The sequence below is a fragment of the Emiliania huxleyi genome (assembly GCF_000372725.1).
Source record: "Emiliania huxleyi CCMP1516 chromosome Unknown EMIHUscaffold_196, whole genome shotgun sequence".
In the NCBI taxonomy this organism is placed as follows: Eukaryota; Haptophyta; order Isochrysidales; family Noelaerhabdaceae; genus Emiliania; species Emiliania huxleyi.
The window spans coordinates 84,244-97,189 of record NW_005200631.1 but is presented as its reverse complement, the minus strand read 5'-3'; the positions used below and the strand labels follow the sequence as shown (position 1 = coordinate 97,189).

Genomic DNA, 12,946 nt, shown 5'->3' with positions numbered 1-12,946 from the left:
GCAGGCGTCGGATCGCCGGGGTATAGTCGAGATGCAGGCGAGATACAGCCGGGAGAAGGCCGAGAGATGGCTGCACGCCGTTGGAGGCTCCTGGTGTGTACGCCTCACGGCCTCTCGCCTCTGCCCTGCCTCTACCTCGCCTTTGTTCCGCCTCCACGCCTCCCGCTGTGCGCAGGCGCCGCGGCGGTCTGGCGAGGCGCGAAAGACAGCTGCTGCGGCCTGCTCTACTAATTAGTTAATTACTTATGAATAAGTAGTTAATTAGGCGCGACGGACGGCTCCTGCACCCTGTGCGCGGCGGGCTCACTGAGGCACCGCGAGGGCGCCGTGAGCTTTGTGCGGAGAGCGCGCCCCGCCCTCCCGCCAATCGGCCATGACGGCGCGGGCGGCGGGGACGGCGAGGGCGGCGGCGAGGGCGGCGGCGAGGGCGGCGGCGAGGGCGGCGGCGGCGAGGGCGGCGGCGGCGTGGGCGAGGACGAGGACGACTGGAGCCACAAGCTGTGGAGGCAGGGCCAGCTCGAGTACAACGCTACGTGCTCCGAGTGGAACCACGGCCTAGAAGCGGAATATCTCCGCCATATCTCCCCATATCTCGAGGTGTCCTAGACGGGTTCGTGTCTTCCAACCAGCGCTCGAGAGGACACGCATTCAACTGTATTCGGCTGCCTTCCGCTGTATTCACAGCACTCGCAGCGCCTCGTACTCACGCGGTGCTCTGAAGACACTGCACACCACCGTCTTCCCGCCCCGAGGCTGACGTATTCAGCACGTAGGAACTCGGTGGGGCGAAAGTTGGGCTTCGCGGGCCGTTCCCAGCTCGAGATCACCTCCATGGCCTTGGACGTGACCGGCACCGGCACCGGCCGCTCGGCGCGCGGGCCTAGCTGATAAACACACCCGTGTATTCAAACTTGCGCTCGAGAGACCGCGCCGAACTCATCGGGCTCTCTCGGCCGCGGGACCGGCTGAGGGTTGACGAGCTGCCGAGCCCAAGTCACCGTGAGAGTGGCGATTTCGAGAGGGTGGGTATTCCCCTGCCTTCGCTATACTGTATTCGCTGTGCCCTCGTATCCACGCGGTGCTCCGATGACTCTGCAAGACACCGTCTTCCAACCCCCCTGACGCCGTGCGGATCACCGGACCGGCCAGGCGCGTGACGTGGTTACCCCGGCTTTTGGGCCTTTCCCCAAAATCGCAAAGCCTCGAACTTTGGTGCCAACTGGTCGTGGGTGCGGCTACCGCCGTTCCTGCAGGGCGTCGGCAGGCCTCGTCGCCGATCCAACCACCGATACGATCTACGTGATAAGCGGCGGCAGCTGCATCTCGCACAGCGCCGACCACGCGGAGAGCTGGTCTCCCTGCTGGAAGGCACCGGGCCTCACCGGCCGCTTCCGCCAGCTGGTTGTGAGGGACTCGAGGACGATGGTCCCTGCGCCCAGATGCGGCATCCAGACCGCCGCATTACCGCTCACTGCATTCGTGCATGCGTAGCCCTTGCATCCACGCGATGCTGCCGATGCGCGGAACGAGATAGTCACTCACGCCCTCGCGCCGTATTCGCACGCACCAGGTCGCACACGCACACACACACACACACACACACACACACACGCACGCACGCACGCACGCACCACGCACACACACACACACACACACACACACACACACACACACACACACACACACACACACACACACACACACACACACACACACACACACACACACACACACACACACACACACACACACACACACACACACACACACACACACACACACACACACACACACACACACACACACACACACCGCTCACCCACGCGCGCCGGGCCTTGCACTTTGACTGCCGTGCGGTTCCTGTCGTCTAGACGTGGAGACGCGAGGGACTAGCCTCGCCCTTGCCCCACCACCTTGTGGAGGAGTTTACCTGACCTTTACCTTACCTTACCTTACCAGATCGTCCTGCGCGACGGCGACGTGCCCCTGCGCACCAACGACGGCGGCGCCTCGTGGCGGCGCATGGAGAGCCTCGCGAGCGTCGCCCGCCGGCAGCTCACCGCCGAGTACTCGTGGTCGGGCAAGACGCTCGCCCTCTCCGGCGTCGCGGGCCAGCTGTTTGTGTGGGTGAGCCGAGATGACGGCGACACGTGGACCGACGAGTCGGGCGACTACAGTGCGATGTCCGGCGGCGTCGCGCAGTGGTACGAGAGCACGCTCTACATCTCCAGCTTGGGCCAGGGCATCGCCTCAAAGACGTTCGAGGAGGAGTGACGCGTGGCAGTGGCTAGAGGCGCGATGACTTGCGCCCCGCCTCGTTCGCCGCGAGAGTACTTGCTATACTTGCTTGATCCACTTGCAGCGGCTTGCCCATCAAGACTTTGCATCGCGCGCCCATCGCCCGCCGGCAGCGGCGCGCGAACGTGGACTTTTTGCACCCATTTCTTTCTCACAAACGGCGCAACGTATAGCGCACAACCCATGCATCATGTGAACATGCCGAAACGGCTGAAACGTGCACAACGACACAAGCCGTAGAGTACTTACTTGTGGATGTGCGTTGCGCGCATGGAACAGCGCCCACGTCCCAGAGGCCTCGTCAGGCCCCCAGCGGCCCATCATCCTCCTCCAGCCGGGCCGCCCGGAAGGTGCCCACGATGAACGAGCCCTCCGTCCCTACAAGGAAGGTTCAGAGAAGGTTCCTGGAGTACGCTCCAGCCGCCTCCTCGAGCAGTCAGGTGCCTGGCAGCGTCGGCAGAAAGGGTATCCACCCCAGCTTGGATTGCCTGATGGTGAGCCTGCGTTGTCAGCACGCCAAGGGGTGTGAGCATACGCCATCGTGCAATGCAACCAGAGCACCGCGTGAAGCCAGAAGGCAATGGCTCTGCGTGCTCGTCGGAAACCGCTAGCTGGCATGCATCTAGAATGGTGGTCCCGCCCCGTCGGCTCAGCTGCGCGCCCCACGCCGGCGCAGAGAAGTGCAGCCTGCCTGCCTCGAGCACAACATCGTCCCTGGCGAGGCCCGTGTGCGGCAGCCAGAACTCTGCCTTCTCGCGACCCGCCGGCTGCGTCCAGCGGCCGGCGCCTGCCCAGCTAACAGTGACGCGGTCGTACGGACCAGTCTCGAGGATGCGCAGCTCGCCGTCTTCTGCAAACTCGACGCGGACGCGAGGCGTGGCGCGGGCTCCGCTCCTGCCCCAGGTCGGCGGCATCCACGTGCCACGCTCAGCGCCGACATCAAGCGAGAGTGTCCATCTCGTGCCGGACAGGCCTCCGCTGCTCAGGTCGGCGCCGTCGAGCGCGAAAGAGCCTCCGAGGCGCCCTGTGCCGTCGGGGCTCGCGAAGGATCCCGGCAGCGGACGCAGAGGAGAGAGCAGTGCAAGCAAACCGGCCGAAATAAAAGCAAAAAAAAATGGGGGGGGGGGGGGGCTCGGGGGCGCGCAGGACAGAAGCTCGACGATCATCGGCTCGCCGAGGGGGGAACGAGGAGGGGGGAATGGGCGGTCGGCGTTGGGGTAGCAGCACCAGGGCGTACGGGGTAGCCGTCACTTTCCTGCCTCACAAGGGCGGGGCTGTCCCGGAAAGTGAGAAACGCCGGGCAGCGTGGCGCATCAATGAAACCTCCCATACGTGTTTGGGGTTCCTCCTTTGCTGTCCCATCTCCTCATCTCTTTCCCACCTAGGCGGGGCGGGGGTCGGGGGGGCGGCGGGTGCGGGTGCGAGGTGCGGTGCGGTGCGTGCAATCGTGTGTTTGGCGTCATGTCGTGTGTGCCTTCGCTTGTTCCTATTAACAACGAAGTCTAGCTCAAAAAAAAAAAATACTACAAGGGGATCGAACAGGTCTCGGGGCGCCACTTCCAGCACGTCGCCAACAACGCCCTAGCGGCCTGACGTCCAGAGGCGGCTGACAACACACAAAAACTCCGGTCGGCACACGCACGTATTAAATAAAAAAAATGTCTGGTGTGTGTCCCTTCGCTTGTTTCATTAACAACGAAGTCTAGCTCAAAAAGAAAAAAACTGGGTGAAAGGTCCGTCCATCAGAGAGAACCACTATACATAACCGGATGGGTGAGGCTTTTGTGCATGGTATGTTGACTGCTGCTCGATCACGATCTGCCACGGGCGGGGTGATGTCTCGTCTCGCGACCCGGGGCGGGCCGCCAGCGTAGGGAAGGGGCGCGCAAGACGAGCAACCACGAACCGTGAGGACCTCTCGCCCGGCGTGAGGACCTCTCGCAGGCGTGAGGTGGGTATCCTGACAGCCGTCGACCTCTTTCTTTCCAGGCATTAGCTTGACTTGTCAAGTAGGGAGAGCATTTGTGGTGAGGTAGGTAGGGAGGTGAAGCTAGACTGTTCTTCACCTTTCCACCTAACCTAACCTGTGGGGTGGGGCGGGCGCCGGAGTGGGAGTCGACTCCTGTGGTGGGGGCTCGCATCATCTCTTGGGTGTCAGCCAACAACCCGCACACACACCCCTTACTCATTCAACAACTCACGTTGCAGGCAACGAGGCCAAACTTGCTAACGCCTATCCGGGAAGGCGCGAACACACAGACAACGAGATGGTGGTGAGAAGATGAAGAACCAGGAGAGAATGCACGGCGATCCACCCGTTGCCTCATGCACAACTATCTTCCCAAACCCTCAGGACTTCTCCTCTCATTGCCCACGCCAAGATAAATCTCTCGCAAGCAAAGGGGAAGCCCGGACACACTACCCTGCCTCCGTCCTCGAGGAGGGGCAGGGCACGCACGAATCAACAGGCGCCGACGCTGGCCCTCACCTCCTTTGAGCACGCGAGCGACCGCCTTTTCGACGCCGTTAGGGCCTCTCTCTGGCCGTGAGGACCTCTCTCTGGCCGTGAGGACCTCTGGCTGTGAAGACCTTGGCTGTGAGGGCCTCTGGTTGTGAGGACCTCATGCCGTCAGAGCGGTGTAGAGCCCTTTGGAGGCAAGATAGTGTCGCAGGCTGCGCGGCGAAGTCGGACACTATCTTGCAGGCAGCGCGAGGGTGGGAGCAGCACCAGCAGCGCAGCAGGGCGTGCACAGCGATGCAGGCCGGCCGAGCAGGATAATATATGTTCGCGTGAGCTTTTCGGGTGTTAGAGTTGTTTGGTATTGCTAAAAATCTCTCTCTCTCTAAATTAAAGGGACTCGATGCCTAAAAGAATTATTTTTGGCGTGAAATTCTTTTTTTGCTGGGTGGCCGGGCGCCGCAGTCGTGCGCACATACATGCGCAGCGCAGTGTACGTATTCACCGCCGTCCCTCTGCTCGTGTTTGTGCTCAATGTCCTTACGTACAGAGACCCTCCGAGGCGCCGGCTGCGCGTTGCATCATCATCGCCGCCATCAGTGCATTCGCAGCCGCCGCCCTCTGCGTCGCCTCCTCCGCCCAGTCCCGCCGCCCCCGGCCCAGCCACCTCGAGCGCCTCCTCCTCCGTGGCGGCCGACTGCAGCGGGAGGGAGCACCTCGAGCTCTGGGGCTCGCTGGTGCAGGCCGGCGGCGACAATGACCAGCCGACGGCCGCCGACTGCTGCCGCTCGTGCCGCGAGTACGAGCCTTCGCTCGACGTGGGCGGTGGCGCGCAGTGCAACGCGTGGGTGTGGCACCCAATCTCCAAGGAGTGCTGGCTCAAGCACCAGAGCTTAGAAGCGGAATACGTCTCTTGCATTCCAACCAGCGCTCGAAAGGACGCATATTCGCTGTATTCAGTCGCATGCTACTGTATTCACTGTATTCGTGTTTTCTATCCACGCGGTGCTCTCAACACACTGCACAGTCCGGTACCTCGCCCCGATGTCGGTGTGTTGCAGCACGTAGGCACCAGAGCGCAGACGACCTCCGCAAATCGGTCGCGCGTGTCGCGCAGGCCGGCAGCGCCGCCGTTCTCCGTGGCACAGTGGCGCCAGCCTCTGCACAGCACCTGCCGTGAACAGGCCGGCAGCGCTGCCGTTCTCCGTGGCCCAGTGGCGCCAGCCTCTGCACAGCGCCTGTTCTGTTCTGAACAGGCCGGCAGCGCTCCATTGTGGCGCAACAGCACCAGCCTGTTCACAGCTCCTGCTGTGAACAGGCCGGCAGCCCCGCCGTCCCGTGGCACAGCGGCGTCAACCTCGAGGTCAAGCCGTGTGCCGACTGTGTCCCTCCCGCTGTCTACTCGGGCTGCAAAATAAAGGACGTGTGCAGAAAGCTTGGTCGAATCGCGGCAACGCGGGGATCGACTTATAGGCTGCAAAGTAAGGACGTGTGCAGAAAGCTGGGTCGAATCGCGGCGATGCGGGGACCAACTTATAGGCTTGCCGATGCAAGGGCGGGAGCAGAAGCCATGCCTGATTATTGCGGCAATGCGCGCCGAGTCGACACATCGTAGGCTGCACCTCCAGCTGGAGATTGTAATCTCGGAGATTGTACCTCGGAGATTGTATCTCGCGACTCATCGTAGGCTGCATCTCCAGCTGGAGATTGTAATCTCGGAGATTCTACTTCGGAGATTGTATCTCGCGACTCGTCGTAGGCTGCATCTCTAAGGACGTCTGCAACACGTCGCGTGCCTGCGGGTCGCCGGCCGTGGGTGCGTACTCGAAGGTCGTCCCCGGCTGCCTGGAGCAGTCTCGGGTAATCTCGGGTAATCTCGGGTAATCTCGGGTGCGTACTCGAAGGTCGTCCCCGGCTGCCTGGAGCAGTCGCCGACGGCCAAGCTGTACGAGAAGCTGCTGGCGGCCGGCGCTCGCCTAGATCGCGCCTAGATCTCGGCTAGATCTCGGCTAGACCTCGGCTAGAGCTCGGCTAGACCTCGGCTAGACCTCGGCTGTACCTCGGCTGGATCTCGGCTAGATCTCGGCTGGACCTCGGCTGGACCTCGGCTGGACCTCGGCTCCAGTCTCGGCTAGATCTCGGCTAGACCTCGGCTAGACCTCGGCTAGACCTCGGCTAGATCTCGGCTAGATCTCGGCTAGATCTCGGCTGGACCTCGGCTAGATCTCGGCTAGATCTCGGCTGGGCTCTAGTCTCTCGGCTCTGAACTTTGGTTGGACGGATCCACCCTCTCGCCGCCTCTCGTTGGTTGTGTAGGCAATCTCGGGTAATCTCGGTCAATCTCGGGCGATCTCGGGTGATGTCGGGTAATCTCGGTCAATCTCGGTCAATCTCGGGGTATCTCGGGTAATCTAGGCGCGCCGCTCGTCGGCCACGTCAACTCGCGAGATTGCCCGAGATCACCCGAGATTACCCGAGATTACCCGAGATTAGGCACGCAGCTCGTCGGCCACGTCGACCTCGCCGCGGACTACGACGGGCGAGATTACCCGAGATTCACCGAGATTGACCGAGGTTGCCCGAGATTGTAGGCTATTAATCGTGATTAATACCTTCTAGGCTATTAATCGTGATTAACAACTTCTAGGCTATTAATAACTACTAGGCTGGGCGTGCGGTGGGGCATCGGCCACAAGAAGCAGAGCTGGCATGCGTGCGAGGAGGCGCGAGAGTGCGCGAGATTGCGCGAGATCGCGCGAGATCGCGCGAGGTTGCGCGAGATTGCGCGAGATTGACCCGTACTTTGCCGACACCCCACGTCGACTGCTGCCCCGGCACCACGAATTCTCTGCCGTGGGGCTCCTGTCGGCGGGACGTGGAGTCGCGAGGGACTAGAGATTGGCCCCTCGCCCCACCACCTCGTGTGTGTGTGTGGAGAACCTTAGCTTACCTCACCTGACCTCACCTTGCCCAGGCGTGCCGCGCCTTCAACTAATCTCGGGCAATCTCGGGTAATCTCGGGTAATCTCGGGTAATCTAGGCGTGCCGCGCCTTCAACAGAGGGCCCCTCACGGGGGGACCCTTCAAGGGCTGGCGCCTAGATTACCCGAGATTACCCGAGATTACCCGAGATTACTACAGTGGGCCCCTCTCGGGGGGACCCTTCAAGGGCCTGCGCCTAGATTACCCGAGATTACCCGAGATTGTTTTTTATTGCCCGAGATTACCCGAGATTACCCTTCAAGGGCCTCTGCCGCAAGAAGACGAAGACTACGTGTTGTGCTTGTCTCCCAACCAGCGCTCGAGAGGACGCGCACTCCGCCGCATTCGACCGTATTCAGCGGTCGCTGCTGTATTCGTGCCGCTCGCATTCACGCGGTTCTCTGCACACCACCGCGGGAGCGACACGAATACATGGGGGCGGTGGTGTGCAGACACGATACGCGGGAGCGAGACTCTGCACACCACCGCCTTCCCGCACCGAGGCTGGCGTACTCAGACTGTAGGCCTTCCCTGCAACACCTGGACGTGGTCCTCGAGGCAGGTTTGGGCGTCGAGATCCCCCGAGATCGGAACGAGCTCCCCCGAGATCGAGATTGCAGTTTTCTCACGGCACGGAGCCTTTCCTTGAGAGGGGGGGGACCCTGCATGTGTCCCCCAAGATTTCCGTGGGTTCACTTGGGGTCGGTACCCCTCCCCCCCCCTTCCCCTTTTCCCCCCCCCCCCCCCCCTCCTCGCAGTAGGGCCCATGCCCCATGACCATGCACACATACCCCCACGCCCTTACTCCCTGTGTCCGCCTCGGGTGTGGGCCTTCCTTCCCTAGGCTTCGAGATGTGGGGAGATTTGGGGCCAGCCTTGATGGCGAGCCGTTCGGGGAGATCGGGACGAGGTCGCACGAGATTGAGTTCTCACGACACGCGGGCAGAGCCCCCGCCCAGGGGAGTCTGCACCAGACAGAGCTCGGTGCATCACGCGTCGCAGGCATGCTTCGAGCCGGACGCTCACAAGCATTCGCTCGGCGACTGCTGGCTCAAGTACCAGGAGCTGCCGCAGTCGCCCGAGGTGAGTCCCCGAGCATGAACGAGATTGGCCGAGATTGGAATGCATACACGAGATTGCCCGAGATTGCCCGGGATTGACGGAGATAACGAGATCACCCGAGAGTGCCCAGCATTGAGAGCTGCCGCAGTCGCCCCTAAGGCTGCCGTGAGGATACCCCCCCCCCCCTTCCGCCGCCGCCGCCGCCCCTCCAGCGTCTCTTCACACAAAAACACAGCCCCGGACCCGAGACGCACACGGCGCCTCTTCACACGTGCAGCTGTGAACAGGTCAACATGCGGACACCCTCCGCTTCGGCCACTCTGCGGTGCGATGCGGCCCTCAGCTGTGGACGGCGTCTCTTCACGCCTGCAGCCGTGAACAGGCCACCTCCGGTCCGATGAGGCCCTCCTTCTTGCGACGACACAAGCGGGCGATGGCCGACGGCTGCCCGTGGGTCTCGGGCGTGCTGCTGCCGCCCGGGGTGGCGATGACCAACGGGACGTGGGGCCCGAGGGCGTACTGGTAGAGAGCAGCCGGCAGCGAGAGAGCTGCAGGACAGTGAGAGCGCCGGTTTGGCCGAGAGCCACCCCCTGGGGTGTTGGAGTCGAGTGTCCTAAAGCAGCAGTAAGATACGGCGTTAGTACTGGGCTCCCACGGGTTTTAACTTTCGACGCGCGGGGAGGTGAGGAACCGGCGGCGGAGGATTGGCAGTGACCAGGCAGTGACGTGACTGACTAGGTGTCAGGGGTCGTGTGAGTATTGAGTACACACACACACACACACACACACACACACACACACACACACACACACACACACACACACACACACACACACACACACACACACACACACACACACACACACACACACACACACACACACCCACACACACACACACACACACACACACCTCACTTCACCCACGGGCATTGGGCCGTGCACTTTTAATCCCGGGGGGCCCCTTTCGTCTAGACGGGGAGTTGCGAGGGATTCCCCCCCCCCCCCCCCCCTTCCTTGCCCACCAGCTTGTGTGTTTGTTGGAGAAGTTTGCCTTAGCTTATCTTACGATTGATTGATGGGAAGGCGAAACATAGCCCGACCAACGACTGGGACACCAGCGCGATATGGGTACGCGGGGCGGGTGTTGACGGTCACACACCTTCACGACTCACAACAATACCGGGGCCTCCGCCCTTGTCCACGCGCCAGCGAGCCGTCGACGTACCTGCGCCCAGAGGATCGCGCTAAAGCCCACCCGACGCCGCAGCATGGAGGACATGGACCCGCCCGACCCGTCTGTCCAAGTGGTACGAAGTTTGCTCGCTTGCGCGGGCTGCTTTGTGCCAAGCAGCGCCTTTGCCACCAGCACCGCTGACTGGCAGTCCGAGCCCCAGCCTGCGGGCCAGGGCTCGACTGGCGCGACTGCGCCACTCGGTCCACGCTCCGGCGCCACTGCGCCGGCCACGGTCGCCGGCACGGCCGACGACGGACCAACTGCTCTTTCCATTGTGCCAAGCAGCGACGCTGCTTTCCATGATGGAACAGGCAGATCTGCCGCTGCGCCGCGCGCCCGAGGCGCGCGGCGGATCACGCACCCTCGCAACCCACCTGGTTGCTTGGGTGTGACGCCTCCCTCCAGCCCCGCCCGCCTCGGCCCGCCCGCCTTGGCCCCGTCTGGAGTGCCATCTCCGACACCCTTCCTTGCCGCACTACTTCTCCTGCACCTCCCCGCCGCCGCCGCCCTCGCCGCCGTACCTCTACCGCTCCACCCTCGGTACCCCCCTCCCCTCAGCAGCCTCCCATCGCCTACCGCACCCTTCACCTTCCCTGCCCCGACGGAAGCCGCGCCGCTGCGTCCGACCGGAGCAACCTTTGTGCAATGCAGCGACGCTTCACTGCTCAATGCTGAGGCCGCCGCGACGCGCCCCCAACCGGGTGGGGCGCTCGCCAGCTCGCCAGCGACGTTATCCTCGGGATTGGCCCTCCCTGATCGCTCCACGCCTCCAGGAGGCGCGCCGGAACCTCCGGCCGACCGCCGACTCGATGGCCTCTTTGTGCAATGCAGCGACGCTTCACTGCTCAATGGTGAGGCCGCGGAGACGCCCTCCCCAGCGGGAGAGACGACTGGCGCCGCACCCGCGGCTTCATCACTAGCTGCTGTTTCCCGAGGTCGCGCTGCGTCGTCGGGTGACGCGCAGCAGCCTTCGGCCGACGGGCGGCTCGACGGCCTCTTTGTGCAGTGCAGCAGTGGTGCTGAGGAGTCCCTCCCACCGTCACCCTCATCGCAACTGCCGTCGTCGCCACCGCCGTCGACTTTTGGCCGGCCGCCTCAGTGGACACCTCCCAAGGCGTAAGCCCGTGCCGACCCCCGCCACCCCCACCCCCGCCACCGCCGCCAGCCTCGACCCCTCCCCCGACCCACACTGCAGACGACGCATTCAACCCGTCCGAGGACCCAGAATACCCGGGCATGGCGTGCACCGCACAGACACCAAGAGGGCAGTCGTGCGGCCGCCCCCTCATCGCCCAAACATTCGTAGGTCTTCCCGCTCCCGGGTCCTGGCATGTTTGCGGCGATGATGAAGTTTTTGATGGCGCCCGCCGAGGACGAGCAGACTGCGTGCGCGGGCAAGGGCGGATCGCATGGTGCGCAGCGGAACGCCTCCATCCCCCCAGCAACAGCCCCCTGCCTTCCCCACACCAGGCGTGAGTCGGCGCCGCGCCGAGCGCAGGCGACGTCTTTATGTTTGAGCATGCCATCCGGATGCTCAAGGCGCAGGGTCACGACGGCGACCTCGCCAAAATCTGCATGGTGGGCGACCGGTTCGACACCGACATCCGTGGTGGCAACTCGTGCGGGATCAAGGCGTGCCTCGTCCAGTCGGGCGCCCACCTCGCGAGCCAGCAGGCAAAGTACCCGAGCGACGTCGCCGACTTCACCGCCGCGTCCGTCGGGAGCTTGGTGCCACGCTCGGACGACGGAGCCCAAGCCGACACGGCACAGGCACAGCGTGGCAGCATGGCCGCGTCGAGCTCCAACTGGCAGTCGGTCAAGGACAAGGTGCCGTTCGGGGCCAGGCGATCCGAGGGCCCTCGGCAGTCCTCCACTGCATCGTGAACATCGAATGACTACGTGTGATGTCGTGCGGTGGACACCCGCAGCGCCTCAGAATTGTGGACACATACTCACACCGTGGATAAATAAATAAAAACGGACACCTCTCTACTGTGAGATGGGTAAAAAGGAACAGGTCCCCGCCCGTGCGATCTTTGTGCAGGGTTTCTTTGTCCTGGGTGTGGTCGGCGGACTACGCTCTACGGGCTACGGCTACGGCATTTTTAAGCCGGGGTCGTCCTCCCGATGGGGGACTAGCACTAGCCGTGGAGGAAAACCGCAGAATCCGTCAACGCCAGAGATGCAGACACCGCAACACAGATGCACACCGCCCATTTTGTGCACACGGCAAAAAAACGGCCTCACGCGGATCGGCCCTTGCCCGCGGAATCCAGCGCCGGGTCGCACCGCGCCGCGATCGCTAAGACCAGCACTCCGAATGTGCCGCCGAGGTGAGTCGCCACGGCGAGAGGCTCTGCCTGGTAGGCCAGGGCGAGGAGCGCGTCCGCCAGCGGCAGCGGCACGAGGCAAGGCAGGAAGACACGCATCGCCTGCGGCTGTGTGAGGTAGAGCGCAAGCGTTATGATTCCGAGGAAGAGGTCGCGGAAGCCAGTCGCCAGCACCCACGCCTCGTCCTGGCGCGCCGGGGCGGAGCACTCCGCCTGCAGCGGGAGGCCGTACATCTCGGCGGCGGTGTGCGGCAAGAAGAAGCAAAGCACGCCGAGGACGCAAAGGCCGACGCCGAGGCACATGGAGCCGACGACATAGAGAAGGTGCGCCAGACTGGCCGTGTCCATAGCGATCGGCTCAGCTGCTGGCGCCACGAGCGGCACGGCGGCTTCGGCGGACTCCTGAATGGGCGTGTTCTGTTGGCGCCTCCAGGCCTCGGCTGTGTTCTTGTTGGGTTCGGGCTGCTTCGCGTGGTCGGGATGGGTTGCTTTCGATGGGGGCAGGTGGAGGAGGCGCGTGCGCCGGTTCGATTGGAGCGACCGGGGCGGTGTGTGTGTGTGTGTGGGGGGGGGGGGGGG

General features: G+C 63.3%; 4 protein-coding genes across 4 annotated transcripts; 2 read left to right on the top strand and 2 right to left on the bottom strand.

Annotated features, from left to right (window-relative positions):
- Window positions 1-2,599: 2,599 nt before the first annotated feature.
- On the bottom strand, window positions 2,600-3,628 carry EMIHUDRAFT_233702 (hypothetical protein; the record flags this gene model as incomplete). Its single annotated transcript, XM_005781999.1, has 3 exons — window positions 2,600-2,676; window positions 2,852-3,322; window positions 3,550-3,628. The coding sequence occupies 3 exons, from the start codon at window positions 3,626-3,628 to the stop codon at window positions 2,600-2,602; spliced, it is 627 nt and encodes a 208-aa protein (XP_005782056.1).
- Window positions 3,629-5,235: 1,607 nt separating this feature from the next.
- Window positions 5,236-9,326, top strand: EMIHUDRAFT_233701 (hypothetical protein; the record flags this gene model as incomplete). The annotated part of the gene is made up of 6 exons (XM_005781998.1): window positions 5,236-5,300; window positions 5,430-5,627; window positions 5,825-5,903; window positions 6,075-6,179; window positions 8,741-8,821; window positions 9,183-9,326. The coding sequence occupies 6 exons, from the start codon at window positions 5,236-5,238 to the stop codon at window positions 9,324-9,326; spliced, it is 672 nt and encodes a 223-aa protein (XP_005782055.1).
- A 745-nt stretch (window positions 9,327-10,071) lies between these two features.
- On the top strand, window positions 10,072-11,921 carry EMIHUDRAFT_233700 (hypothetical protein; the record flags this gene model as incomplete). The annotated part of the gene is made up of 5 exons (XM_005781997.1): window positions 10,072-10,269; window positions 10,349-10,423; window positions 10,811-10,888; window positions 11,344-11,449; window positions 11,536-11,921. 5 exons carry the CDS (start codon window positions 10,072-10,074, stop codon window positions 11,919-11,921), a joined length of 843 nt encoding a protein of 280 aa, XP_005782054.1.
- A 359-nt stretch (window positions 11,922-12,280) lies between these two features.
- Window positions 12,281-12,715, bottom strand: EMIHUDRAFT_233699 (hypothetical protein; the record flags this gene model as incomplete). The annotated part of the gene is made up of 1 exon (XM_005781996.1): window positions 12,281-12,715. The coding sequence occupies one exon, from the start codon at window positions 12,713-12,715 to the stop codon at window positions 12,281-12,283; it is 435 nt and encodes a 144-aa protein (XP_005782053.1).
- Between the last annotated feature and the right edge of the window lie 231 nt (window positions 12,716-12,946).